Source organism: Grampus griseus (assembly GCF_964374135.1).
Source record: "Grampus griseus genome assembly, chromosome: 19".
Lineage (NCBI taxonomy): Eukaryota > Metazoa > Chordata > Mammalia > Artiodactyla > Delphinidae > Grampus > Grampus griseus.
The window spans coordinates 5,812,872-5,827,233 of record NC_139013.1 but is presented as its reverse complement, the minus strand read 5'-3'; the positions used below and the strand labels follow the sequence as shown (position 1 = coordinate 5,827,233).

General features: G+C 46.1%; 2 protein-coding genes across 4 annotated transcripts in view; one reads left to right on the top strand and one right to left on the bottom strand.

Moving 5' to 3' along the window:
* Positions 1–14,362, bottom strand: part of LOC309836324 (sialic acid-binding Ig-like lectin 14) — a 54,895-nt gene that overhangs the window by 22,695 nt on the left and 17,838 nt on the right. The gene's annotated exons all lie outside the window — the stretch shown is intronic.
* Positions 153–11,983, top strand: ZNF175 (zinc finger protein 175). 3 transcript variants are annotated; one of them, XM_082676276.1, is made up of 6 exons: positions 164–218; positions 2,431–2,623; positions 5,488–5,614; positions 5,878–5,973; positions 6,927–7,080; positions 9,604–9,729. In XM_082676276.1, exons 1-5 carry the CDS (start codon positions 211–213, stop codon positions 6,974–6,976), a joined length of 474 nt encoding a protein of 157 aa, XP_082532402.1. In that variant the 5' UTR covers positions 164–210; the 3' UTR covers positions 6,977–7,080; positions 9,604–9,729. The 3 variants fall into 3 exon arrangements, with proteins under 3 accessions (XP_082532401.1, XP_082532402.1, XP_082532400.1); XM_082676275.1 differs by lacking the exon at positions 6,927–7,080 and having other exon boundaries at positions 153–218; positions 2,241–2,623; positions 9,604–11,983; XM_082676274.1 differs by lacking the exon at positions 6,927–7,080 and having other exon boundaries at positions 9,604–11,983.

Here is a 14,362-nt window from a genome sequence, read left to right as displayed (position 1 = left end):
TGGGCGCGGCCATGTCGTCCTCCTGACACAGTCCCCGAAAGAAAACGAACCGCGGAGTAGAGAGACGACGTGACACGCCATGGTAACTATCAGCAGGCAGCGGCTTCAAAGGTTCTAGTGAGCATGCGCACAGTTCAAGTCCTGACCGGAATCCCAAACCGCAAGCGGCCCAGAGCGGCCATTTCGCTTCTGCCGTGAACCGCCTGCGGGATGCTGAGGTGATGTGGAGTATCAGCGATGCGTAATCTGTGGGGTCAATGAGGGGAGATCGGCTTGGCGTGAGTGATGTGGGCGTTTGGGGGCCGAGTGATGGGGGCCCGTGGGACGAGTGATGCCGGGTGTGAGGAGTGGTGGGGATCCATGGGGTGAGCGATGGGGTTCTTAGTGGTGGAGGCTATGGGGTAAGTGGGGTTTTCTAAGTTGAATTCTTGGCTCGCTGATTTTCACTCTTTCTTTGCCTAATTTCTGTATGTATGTAAGTACTTTTGTAACTTGAATTCCAAGTTTTTTTTTCCCCAAGTGTTCTTTAATGCAGATTTTATATTGTTGGGCTGGGAATCTTTCTCATATGAGGACAGTGAACGTGCGTCTCAAGAGGGCCTTGGTATGGTACCGGGAGCCATTTGGGGAAGTGATCCACAGCTTGGGGGGCTGTAGGAGGCAGTGGTTGATTGGGAGCAGGGGCTTCAGGGATCGGAGGGCTTTGAGGCTCACCTTGTGACACACGCAAGGGGGACAGTGATTGAGGGAGGATCTATGAAATAGGAAAGTGGGGTGCTAAGGGTGGCATATGGGAACCAGCGGATGGGAGACCTAGGGGGCCAGTGATGGAGGTTTGCAAGGGTGACAGCATTGCTTTTTGGGCAGTGGGTGTTGGGGTCCTTTGTGAATGGTTGAGTAGGTCCGTGTTGGTCTCCTCGGGTCCCTGTGGACATGGTAAGGGTCAGTGATTGGCTGTTGAGCAGATCAATGATAGTTTCCTACTGGGGTGCGTTATTTGGAACCCTAGGTTGGCGGTTATTTGGGGGGTCCTGTGGAAATCACACTCCCTTTGGAAACACTTATTGGCAGTCAGGGCAGTAATGATTTCAGAAGCCTGGCCGTGGGGTGACTGGGAGGCATTTCATGACCTTCTTTGGTCCACTCATTGGGGACTTCTAGAGGTCAGTGTGGTCAACGACTATATTTTGGTTGGGGCGGGGAGGGAGAAATGGAGAGGCAAGAAATGGTAAGTGATTGGGAGTCCTGGTGCATGTCTGCAGGTTTTCCAGGTGAAGGTGGAGTTCCATATATTGAATTTGAGGGGTTTTTTGGTCAGAAAATGCTGAGCTGTCTATATTATGGATGGGCACTGAAAAGGCCAGAGTGTCGGATTAGGCACTCCAGGTATAGACAGCTGGAAGCCTCAGGAAAATGTAAATGGAATTTCTGGAAATTGACCACGTAGAGGACCACACGGGATAGTGGCGATTGTGTGCACTTTAAAGTGAGGCGGACCTGGGACTCATTCCCTGTTCTTTCTGTAAGGTCGGATCTTAACGAACGGCACCGCGAAACAGAGGAAAGCTTCAAGTGACCTTTATTAGGGAGCGCTCCCGGGCGAGGGTTGGGCAAGATTTTATAGGGGGAGAAGGGAAAGGGGTGTGGTGAATCTGGGAGGGCGCAGGGTATTCCTTATTTGGTGGTCTTTTCGGGTATCCTGGGGGAACCGTTAGTCCCGCCCCTCGAAAGGCGGGAAGGCTGGGCCGGGTTCAAAGTCCCCAGGTCAGTTCCTGGAACTGGGTGGTCCGGAGAATTTCGGTCTGATGCAACCTGTGAATCTGATTGTGTTCCCCTGCCTCGGGCCAGTTGGCCTTACACTTTCCTTTGCACACTGAGTGACCTTAAGGCAAACTATGTAACAGCACTGTTTCCTCATCCACAAAATGGGTATAATAATGATCATAATATTAAGCTGGCAGGGTTGCATGAAAATTAAACAAGATACCTGATACCTGACTCTGCAACTTGCTGGGGTTTTTTTCAGTGTTTCCCATATGCCAGGCAGGTGCTGAGGGGACAAGCCTCCTCTCACGGAAGCTCCCCGATGCCTATGATAAACACCTTCCTTCTCATTTTGGAAACTGCAACTAAAGTACCATCTTCGTCTTCTCACGGTTAAAAGGTGTCAGAGCTGCAATGAAAGCTTCCTTAAGTTCAGCCCAAACCTCTTCATCTTTTCTCATTTTTTCCCCCAATAGCTAGACTCTTCTGAGTTTTGTCTACCCTCATCTTGAACACAGTGACTTTCACCTAATGGCCTCCAGAAGTTCATGTGGAGTGAATATTAGATGAGAACTATGTGGTCGTGGCCTTTCCAGGATTTCTGGTGTCCCCGCAGAGCCCCTGGCTCAGGCCACATCACTGAGGCTGCAGGATCTCCCTTCACAGCTCCAGCCTGACTCTTCCCAGCAGCTTTGATTGGAGCCTTCCGATGCCCACCCAGCTCCAGGCTCCTGGAAAGAGTGGAGCTGTGAGCAAAAGAGACCAAGAATTGAAGCCCGGAAAGGACATGCTTGCTGACGTGAATTTACCGCAGAGGCCCCAGGTCTTGGGTTCAGAAGAGCGGGACGGATCATGTGAGGTAAGCAGGAGCCCCACGGGGACAGTTCTCCAGAACCTGAGGGCAGACACAGGAAGCAGCATATTGGACTCCCTGTGTCTGAGACAATCTGGATTCTCCTGTGTAGAGCAGAGCACACGTGGCCAATGTTTCCTCATCCATGGGCACTGTGTGTCACAGAGGAAACTGAACTGGCTGATGAAGGAGGATGTGTAGTAGAAGAGGGCTGTCCCTGGGGCAAAGGAAGAAGAAAAAGGACATCCAGCCACAGGCGGGGAAATGCTGATTCCTTCCTTCTCAGCACAGGCGAAGATCCTGCATCTTTCATCCACTGCTGGGTCTTCACTGTCTCAGCTGGTCCCCACCTGACTCCTCACCGGAGACTGGCTGGTTTCCCCTTTGTCCTCGTAGTTTATAGTCATTGGATACTAGAGCAAGAACTGGCTTTTAAGGACCATGTTGTTTTTCCTACTTTATTAGATGAATAAAAGTGCCAGAAAATAATGTTTCCAAATTGCCCACAGATATTAATATTTGATATTTTGGAATGAGAAAGCAGGGTTCTTCAGTATACTCAAGATTTCCTGAAATTCCAAGTTATTCTGTGTTTTTCATGACACTTTATTTGCATGTTTTTAAAATAGTAATGACCCACTCCGAAGACCTCATTTTAACTTTGTTACCTCTTTAAATACCTTGTTTCTCCAAATACAGGCACAATTCTGAGGTCCTGGGGGTGAGGACTTAAGCATATGAATTTCGGGTGGGGACACACAGTTCAGTCCACAGCAGTGACACTGTTGTAGAAAAATGTCTTTCATTTAGTACTAAAGTTGGCTGAATTGTTGAGAGCATTTTCAAAAGCACGTTCAGTTATGTGTTAAGATACATGATACTTATTAGCCTTGTTCCTTTTTTAACGTTGAAAATATTTTGTTTGCTTGCCTTGATTCTGCTTTTGCTCGCTGAGATTTTCGAGCAGTTTCTCCGTTCACGCTAGAATGTTCTCCAACAACATTCACATCATCTTGGCTTTGCAGCCTTCCCTCTACTCTGGCCAATACTGTGTTGTTAGGTTTTTTTTCGGTTCTTTTTTTGTTTTTGTTTTTAAATAACTGCTAATTTAATCCAAAGAGATATGTCATTGTTGCTTTGATTTGTATTTTTTTTACAAGCAGGATAATTTTTTTCCCGAAGTTTTATTGGTCAATGATTTTTCTTTTGTGATTTACTTTTCTTGTCCTTTGACAATTTACATTGTAGTTTGTCTTAGCCTCTGGACTTTCAAAGATGTATTATATATTAATAACCCATTTTTCTGTGCATATCTGTGTAAATTTCTTTTACCACTGTTTCCCTTTGAAGTAGTTTTTGGTTTTATGTGCACATGGTTTTGCTGGGCTTGTAAATAAAACAGCTGTCACCACTGTCTTTTCTTCTGAAATCCACCTCCTTAGAGGCAATCAGTTTTTACCTTTTTAACTAAATGTTTTGGTACTTACTTCCTAATCCTTTAACGACACCCTAATATAGCTCCGTCTCAGATTCCCAGGTTTATGTTTGGCCCTCTGTCATATACTCGCACCTGCAGCACTCACACGCATGCTTTTCATGCTTACTTTTCCAAGAGGTGGGTTAAATTTTGATTAGCTCAGTATTCCCTGAAATCAATTTACTTCTCCTGTGTGTCTCTCTCTACATAGAACACCACTTCTGACACTTATGGTCACCAAATGTGCAGGGATTTTTCCCACCCCAAGCAATTCTCTGTGACACCAGCTGGGTGTCCTACAATTCAGTTCAATTCTGATACTGTCTACCTGGAGACAGTGTCAGATCCCATACGTTGTTAAGGGCTCAGTTCTTCAAGACTCCCCCCACCCCCTTTCAAATGCCAATGGCACGTCCACCTGTGCTTCTGACCTATCGGCTATAAGTCAGAGGTTCTCACAACTCCCTCCTTGGGTTCAATTAATTTACTAGGGCGGCTCACACAACTCAGGAAACCAGTTTACTCACTAGATTACCAGTTTGTTACAAAGGATAATTAAAGGACACAAATCAACAGCCAGATAAAGAGTTATATAGGACGAGGTCTGGAACAAAGGAGCCAGTTTGTCACGCGGCCCAGCAGTGAGGCCAGGTAAGAATCATGGGATTAGAGATGTGTGCAGTGTGGCCAATATTCAATTAATAAGTCACTCAGTTTATTGCACACAATTAGCACACAACACAGGTTAGTCAAAATAGGGAGAAAGGGGTGGGGAGTAAGGAGTCACTTGGCCCAGTGCGCTCATTATAAGGAGTCTGTCAGTAGGATGTAATGGTTACACCCCAGGGGATCTTGTCTCGCCCAGTTGCTCCTTCTGTCCCAGTAAAGTCGTTCCTTATCTACCCTTAGTTTATCACTCAGACGCTCCCAGCCCTACACCAGACATTTCGCAACAACTAATGCGGAAGTTTGCATTGGCCACTGTGACTCCATTCTGCACTATTTAACATAGCTTAAATCCTATGAATTTCACACAGAGGAGTAGGAATCATAAAAGAAGTCACATCACTGGAAAGCCATATATATCATGGCGAAAAAAATCATTAAAAACACACCCTTGGGGCTTCCCTGGTGGCACGGTGGTTGAGAGTCCGCCTGCCGATGCAGGGGACACGGGTTCGTGCCCCAATCTGGGAGGATCCCACGTGCCGTGGAGCGGCTGGGCCCGTGAGCCATGGCCGCTGGGCCTGCACGTCCGGAGCCTGTGCTCAGCAACGGGAGAGGCCACAACGGTGAGAGGCCCGCGTGCCACAAAAAACAACACCCCCTTGTATGTAAGTGCCTGTTCACCAATGATGACTAATTCTCATTGAGCTTGGGTATGTTGTTACAGGGCTCCGTATCATTTGAGGACGTGACCATAGACTTCAGCAGGGAGGAGTGGCAGCAACTGGACCCTGCCCAGAGACGCCTGTACCAGGATGTGATGCTGGAGATCTACAGCCACCTCTTCTCCGTGGGTGAGCACATCTGACCTGGGACTCTTGGACGGGCCTCCTTGAGGAGATGTCTTTCCTTCTTGTGGCGTGCAATGGGACATCTGAAGAATGTAGTCAGTTTGCCCTTGGCTTGTCCTAAACTGTTCATTCCTTTTGGGCATCTTTGAGTGTTCCTTTGCTCCTAGTGAAGGGTGTTGAGTTTTCTGATGTGCCAATAAAGCTTCACTGAATGGCCTCTGAAGCCCAAGACCGCGTCCGAATGCAATATCCTTTCTTATTCACAGGGTATCACATGCCCAACCCAGAGATCATTTTCAGGATGGAAAAGAGAAAGGAGCAATGGATGAGGGAGGCTGAACTCCCACGTCAGAGGTATCACGGTGAGTGACTATCAGGTCGTGAAGATCTGAGGGGCCGTTATTCAACCCACCACACTTACCCATTCCCCCAGTGGTGGACACAGGTTACCTCCTACTCCTAGTTTCTAAGGCTAATGCTGCCAAGCATTATTTTGTAAATGTCCCGTAGGGGCCAACATAAGCATTTCTGAGGTGAAGAGTCAGGAGTGGGGTTGCCTGATCACTGGATATGCCTACACTGAATTTATAAGTAAACCATGGGGCTCTTCAGGGGGGCTTCACCATCCACACTGTCACGTGGGAATGCATAAGGATTTGCATTTGTACATCTTGCTTGCCAGCATTTAATATTTACCAAATTTCTCATGTATGGCCTATGTTATGATAGAGCTGTTTCATGTTTTAATTTCATTTTTCTAATAACAGCGTCTCATCATTATGCTACCTGACAGGATATTCCATCTGTATGTTGCTTCTTTGTCATCTTGTTTTATCCCTTTGTGGAGTTTCCTGAAAGCCTTTTTTATTCCTTTTCAGTTGCCCCCTGAATTCAGCAATTTTTTTCCTGTGCTGGATCTTTCTTCGTTACCCCTTAACTGCGATGCCTCCAGCTTGGGCCTCTGTACTTCCCTCTGGTCATCATAGAGGAATTCCTTTAAATTCCTTAAATTTAAAGGAATTCCTTTAAATTCCTTAAATCCCTTTAAAGGGCCCTTCTACTCTCAACACTTAGGCCTACAAATTTTTTTCTGATGATCCCTTTATCAACCCCTCCAGGCCCCGTGCCTAAACTGTGTTCTCTTATTTAGCTACATGGTGGACAGTTCCCATGGGATGACTCACTTCCTTATTTTGGGGAGCTCAGAAACTGGAATCATTACACAAATCAGAAATTCTTCTCGCCTTATACATTTTTTTCAGATTCTTCTGTTTCTTGGCTCTTCCATCTCAGTCTTCTCATTTTCTTATTTTAGAAATTCTGTCACTTTTTTCTCGCCACGCCACTCGGCTTGTGGGATCTTAGTTGCCTGACCAGGGATCGAACCCACACCCTCGGCAATGAAAGTGCAGAGTCCTAACCACTGGACCGCCAGGGAATTTCCCCCATTTTTTCTTTTTTTTTTAAAGGTATTTAAAAAATTTTGTTTATTTTATTTTTGGCTGCAGTGGGTCTTTGTTGCTGTGTGCGGGCTTTCTCTAGCTGCGGTAAGCAGGGGCTACTCTTCGTTGCGGTGGCTTCTCCTGTTGTAGAGCATGGGTTCTAGGCACCCGAGCTTCAGGAGTTGTGGCTTGTGGGCTCTGGAGTGCAGGCTCAGTAGTTGTGGCGCATGGGCTTAGTTGTTCCGCGGCATGTGGGATCTTCCTGGACCAGGGCTCGAACCCATGTCCCCGGCATTGACAGGTGGATTCTTAACCACTGCACCACCAGGGAAGCCCCATTTTTTCTTTCTGAAAGTACAATTTAATTGACCCTTTTCGTTAATTCCACGGGTATCACCATAAACCAGCTCCCTATTTTCTCATGCTTGGGTTATTTTGTTCCTAATGGGATTTGTGGATTCCCGGTCATCATGAGTTCGGTCAAGATGCCATTGACAGATTTTATTACCCCAAAGATTGGTATTTTGTTTCTTTTTTCTCAGATTTTAATAAAAAGAAATATATATATATACACACATATACATATACACACTGAAAGTGATTATAAAGAGCATTCTCATTTTTTAAAAATAGTGATAGATGACTGAGGTTTGGGGACAGGACAAGGGTCTGGGATACAGTTTATCCAAGTGATGGAAAGAGAAAAGAAACAAGACGTGATGGTCTTATCATACTCAGTATTTATCTCTGGTAGGATAAAGTAATAGTAAAATTTAGCCACTTTTTTTTTTTTTTTTAAAGAATCTGTTGTTATGTTCTTACTAACAAATAGGATGATCAGTGACTCCCATTCTTAGGAAAAAATGGCATATTAAGTAGCATAAAGCTGAAAGTGATAACAAAGAGACCAAGGACCAGTATAATTTCCCTCCTATAAAACACTTATAAAAGGCAGGTCAGCAGGAAGCTTTACGTTTTGTATTCATTCGGGTGTTGAAGTTTTTCTCTTGTCATTGCAGTACCATCTTTTATGATGTCACTCTGTGGGACTGAATGCACTGCACCCAAAGCCAGGTTCTACTAGGCAGAAAAGGGGTGGAGGGTATTGAGAAGCTGTGATACATTACCCTGGCCAGAAGTGGTGCATAATGTTGTATGCACATTCCATCAGCAAAAACAGTGTCTGTCACACCTCACTGCAAGAGAAATTGTGAGCTGTTACGTGGCTTGGCTGCCCTGTACCTGGCCACAGTTAACCTCTGTGGAAGAAGGGTGAAACAGATTCTAGGGGACAGCTTGCTTGTCCAGTCTTCCGGCGTACCCTTCTTAGGATATGCATATTCCTAAGTTCAAGAAAACGAACTTCAGTTTCATGGAGAGTTGCAAGTTTGGGTATAGGTATTCTTTCAGTGCTTGGCTATGTTAGGATTGATACTTTAATAGGATTTCAGAGGAATATCTAGGGCTGATGGATTTTGTATTGTTTCTTACGAGTGGGAGGAAGCTGGGAGATTAGTTACAATTTAGATCTGAAAGCTAATGAAGACCTATACAGATGGTCCCTGACTTATGATGGATTGACTTATGAATTTCTCAATAATGTTGCAAAAGCCATACATGTTCAGTAGAAACCATACTCTGAATTGTGAATTTTGATCTTTTCCCAGGATAGTGATGTGCAGTACCTTACTCTTGTGACGCTGCGCAGCAGCTCCCAGTCAGCCATGTGATCACGAGGGGAAACAACCAGTACACTTGCAACCTTTCTGTACCCAGATAACCACTCTGTTTTTAACTTTCAGTATAGTATTCAAGAAATTGCATGAGATATTCAACGCTTTATTATAAAACAGGGCTTGTGTTAGATGGTTTTGCCCAACTGTAGACTAACGTTTAAGTGTTCTGACCACATTTAAAGTAGGCTGGGCTAAGCTACGATGTTCAGTAGGTTAGGTGTATTCAATGCATTTTCAACTTATGATATTTTCAACTTCTGATGGGTTTATCAGGACACAACCCCACTGTAAGTCGAAGAGGCTCTGTACTCTGAGCCCCCTCCTTCAACCTTGGGCTATCCACAGATGCTGCCCTATGACATACTTGACTCTTTTATCCTGTAGTCATCCCACTAGGTCTGGGTATCACGACTGCCTACATGAGTGGAGCCAGTCTGCCCTTGTTCAAATCTAACTTTCCCCAAGGCTGAGCAAAGTGTTTTTGGGTAATTACTTAACCATTGTGTGTTTCCTTTTCTTCATGTGGAAAACCAGGATAATAAGTAGATAGCTTCTGGGGTTGTTGTGAGGATTAAATGAGCTTATGTGTATATCACGTAGAACACTGCCTGGCGAATGCTAAGTGCTATACAGATAAGTGCTTGACATATAATAAGGGCTGTGCAACTGTTTTCTCTCATAATCACCATCAGCACCACCACTGGTATCTGACTCAGCAGTTTCCCTGTGCACAATCTCAATCAGCTCCATGTGACTTTTCCTCTATCCTTTGCTAACTGTTCACTGTATCTATTTCATCTTTTTCTCCTTCTAGAAGGGGAGTCTGGGCTTGAAACCCTACAATGGGAAATTTCTGAAACAGCTTCATTTCACAATGAGATGTTGGATGAAGTCACAAGAGATGGCTCATGGTGTTCCATTTTAGAAAAGCTGTGGGAAGAAGCTGACCAAACAAAGAGAGATCAGAAAAATCAAAGTAAACCTTCACATCAGGGGGCTTTCCTCAACAAGAAAAAATTGAACACAGAGAGGGACTGTAACTATAAGGACCCTGGAAAAATCATCCGTGCGAGGCCCCACCTTGTTTCTTCACAAAAGAGACCTCGTAAACGTTGCTCTCGTGCAAAAAGGTTGAAACCTAACCTAGAAGTAAATCATCAAAATCAAAATCAAAGCAACACCACAGAACACCTTGATGAGATGGTTGAATCTGGTCAGCTATTCACCCATAGCTCTTCCAGTGCCAGCTGCAAAAATACTCATACAGGAGAGAACTTCTGTGAAGGTAATTCATGTACAAAAGGCTTCGGCCATAAACAGTCATTCACACAACATCAAGTTCACACTCAGGAAAAACCAGATAAGTGCACTGAGTGTGGGAGGGACTTTACCCAGAAGTCACACCTCCTTGAACAACAGAGATTCCATAGTGTAGAAAACCTCCAGGAATGTGGTAAATGTGGGAGAGCCTTCAACCCACAACCAAAACTCGGTGTATATGTGACAGATCATACAGGTAACATACCGTATATATGTAAGGAATGTGGAAAAGTCTTTGTTCAGAGGCCAGAACTGGTTACACACCAGAAAACTCACACTAGAAAGAAGCCCCATAAATGCCATGAATGTGGAAAAGCCTTTTTCCAGATGTTATCTCTCTTCAGACATCAGAAAACTCATACTAGAGAAAAACTCTATGAATGCAGTGAATGTGGGAAGGGCTTCTCCCAGAATTCAACCCTCAGTATACATCAGAAAATTCATACCGGCGAGCGACAGTACATATGCAGTGAATGTGGGAAGGCCTTCACCCAGAAGTCAACACTCAGCTTGCACCAGAGGATCCATTCAGGGGATAAGTCTTATGTGTGTATTGAATGTGGCCAGGCCTTTATCCAGAAGGCACACCTGATTGTACATCAGAGAAGTCACACGGGAGAGAAACCTTATCAGTGCCACAACTGTGGAAAATCCTTCATTTCCAAGTCACAACTTGATATACATCATCGAATCCATACTGGGGAGAAACCTTATGAATGTAGTGACTGTGGGAAAACCTTCACCCAAAAGTCACACCTCAACATACACCAGAAAATTCACACTGGAGAAAGACACCACGTGTGCAGTGAATGTGGGAAGGCCTTCAACCAGAAGTCAATACTCAGCATGCATCAGCGAATTCACACCGGAGAGAAGCCTTACAAATGCAGTGACTGTGGGAAAGCCTTTACTTCCAAGTCACAATTCAGAGAGCATCAGCGGATCCACACTGGAGAGAAACCCTATGTATGCACTGCATGTGGGAAGGCTTTCAATGGTAGGTCAAATTTCCATAAACATCAGATGACTCACAGTAGAGAGAGAACTTTTGCCTGTTACAAGTGTGGACACACCTTCACCCAGAAATCAGAGCTGATTACACATCAGAGAACTCATATAGGAGAGAAACCTTACGAATGCTGTGACTGTGGGAAGTCCTTCAGTAGGAAACCACAACTCAAAGTGCATCAACGAATCCACACGGGAGAGAGACCTTACATGTGTTCCAAGTGTGGGAAGAGCTTCAACAACAGATCAAATTTTAATAAACACCAAACAACTCATACCAGAGACAAGTCTTCAGTTCCTAATATGCATATACATAAATGAAATAAACTGAATTTCTTGAAGAAAAAAATCTTATGAGTCAGATTTAGTCATATATTATAGAATTCATGCTTCAGAAAAACTCTAGGGATGCACTGCATGTCACCAAGTTACACATTTTATGCGAAGGAAGTTACTCAGGAAAGAACTTTTAAGAATGAGTGGAAATGTCCATATTTGTACTAGCCTCATTAGAAGTTATAAAATTCACTTGGGGAAGAAACCCTGACTAATGTAGAGTATAGTATAAGACAGAATCTTTAGGTCAGCATATTTATGTATATACACACATACACATACCCTCAATTCTGTAGTGTCTGCTATAGAATTCACTGCAGAACAGGAGGTGTCAATAAATTATATATTTTTTAAAAGAACCTAATATATACACAGATGAATGTACATTTTTTGGTAAGTGTATAAATGTGATTCTAGTCTTCACAGTGTCATTTTTCTCTTCTTTCATGATTAGTTCAGCTCTACCCTCCTCTTTCCACCTCCCCCATCTATGGTGAAACTTTTACTCTATGGACTATCGTATTTTTATACACGCTCCTAAACCATTTAGGCCAAGAGTCAGCAAACTGGCCATCAGCCAAATCTGGTTGGCCACCTGTGTTTTTTAAATAAAGTTTTATTGGAACACAGCCATGTTCATTTGTTTATGTATTGTCTGTGGCTGCTTTTGTACCAGTGGCAGAGCTGAGTAGTCATGGCAAAGGCCGTATGGCCTGCAAGCTGAAAGTATTTACTCTCCGGCCCTTACAGAAGTCTGCCAACACTTGTTATCCACACACACTCATTACTCTGCTCATAAGCATACACCTATATAGGTACTCTTCCCTTTGTTTTATAAATATCAGACCATATCATATACATATGTGCACTTGTTCTTTTCACGCTACAATACAGCTGTTCAGTGACTACATTAGTATTCTGTCAGCATGTGGACATGCTGTAATTTATTCAACCATCCTCACATTTTTTATTATTCATTCTTTCCCCCACCTTTTTTGCTACAAGAAAGCAGAACAGCATTATCTGTCAATGGACAGGCCCAGGAGTCAGGTTTCTGTACTTGCTTCTACATCAATCAGGCAAGATATTTAACTCATCTGTCCTGGTTTTCAAAAGCAAGATGACAACAGTGCTACCCCACGAGTCCTCATGAGAAATAAATGGGTGAATAAGCCTTAACTTTAACTGTGTGGAGAGAACCAGACCTTGGTGAATTTGAGTAGGGCCCTGTGTGACCAAATGAATGGAAATGAAAGGATGGGGGTTAGGGATGGCAGAGTGGAGAAGCAAGTAAAATAAAGCCTCCTTTAATATGAAACCAGGTGCGATGGGTGGGAAGGCTGCCCTGCAGCCCTGGTCTCAGGGATTCTGTTCCTGCCTCCAGATACCCCTCAGCCTGGCACTGGGGCTCCTGGGGATGAGAGGCTGATGTCCACAGTGAGGCTGGTGTAGAGGGGCTGCAGCTCCTTGGGAGAGCAGCCTGTATCCCAGCGAGCTCATGCCATCGTGCGAGGGATCTGGGCCAGAAGGCCAGGACTAGGAGGAGGGGCAGGAGGGGCAGCCGTGTGAGCCGAGGGCTCGAGGGCTTGGGAACAGGCCCAGGACTGGCTACCCCCGCCCCCAACCCTGACCCACCTCTGGGGGCTCTGCTTTTGGCTGCAGTACTGCCCCTCCAGCTTATGGTAGCAGCCAGAGCAGATGGGGCCGTGAGAGGAGCATCCCACTGAGTTTCAGCTTTCCAGGGGAGAGGGCAGGGAGGCCAGACACCTGTCTCCTCTGATAGAGTCCCCATGCCACACCCGGCCCCTCAGGCCAGAGTGGCTTGCGCCTCCCGCAATCCGACATAGCTCGTGTCCCCTCTCAGTCTAGGGCAGCCTGTGTCCGCCACACCATGGAGGGACCTGCTGCCCCCTGTGCTAGGCTCCCTAGAGCAGGGCCCCCTACCTGCAAGTGATGTCATCATCCTCCCGATTCCAGCCCCAGTATGTGTTGGGGAAGCCATTGATCCTGACTTAGTGAATGGGGCGCAGGGCAAACACCCCTCCAAGGTAGCCCCGGTAGGGCAGCCTGCAGAGGCAGGGAGAGTTGGAAGCCCAGGGAATTTCAGGGAACGGTCCCTGGCCCTTTCCTGGCCAGGATCACAAGGTTGACTTCTGGGTTAGCCCTTCTCCACTCGCCCCCATGGGAACCTCTCCCCTGACCCCTAGGATGTCTCCATGCCGGATTCTGGGGCAGTTCTTCCCCTGACCCTTGAGATGGCCCCTCACCTGACCCTGGGAGATCCCCTCCCTGAATCATCTGACAGGCCATTCTTGTGACCCCATTAAGGGCCCCTCCTTTTTTAAGTTCTCCTTCTCTGACCTCTGGTACAACCTCTCTGCCTACTGCCTTATTAAGTGCATCCTGATTCCCCCATTGATAGCCAATCCCACTCCCATCTGACACCCACACCCAGGAGGAAGGTTCTTCACCGTCTACAAGGCCTCTCCTCAGGCCGCATCATCCTCTGCACCATCAGCACCAGGGACCAGGGCCTGGACTACACAGACAAGTGGGGCAAGGCCCAAGGAATTGGGGGCCTGGCCCAGAGTCTCCCACAGGAGGTCCCCTCCCTCGACCTACTTGTACTTGAACCTGTCAATGGTAGGGAAGACGTCACAGATGTAGAGGTTGCGGTCGTCCTTGGGGAGCAGGTTCACATCGTGGAGGAAGACACAGTCCCAGTCCTCCTCCTGCGCGGCCTCCCAGAACCCCACGTTGTCACAGTCCCAGTCCTCCTCCTGCGCGGCCTCCCAGAACCCCACGTTGTCACAGTCCCAGTCCTCCTCCTGCACGGCCTCCCAGAACCCCACGTTGTCACAGTCCCAGTCCTCCTCCTGCGCGGCCTCCCAGAACCCCACGTTGTCAGT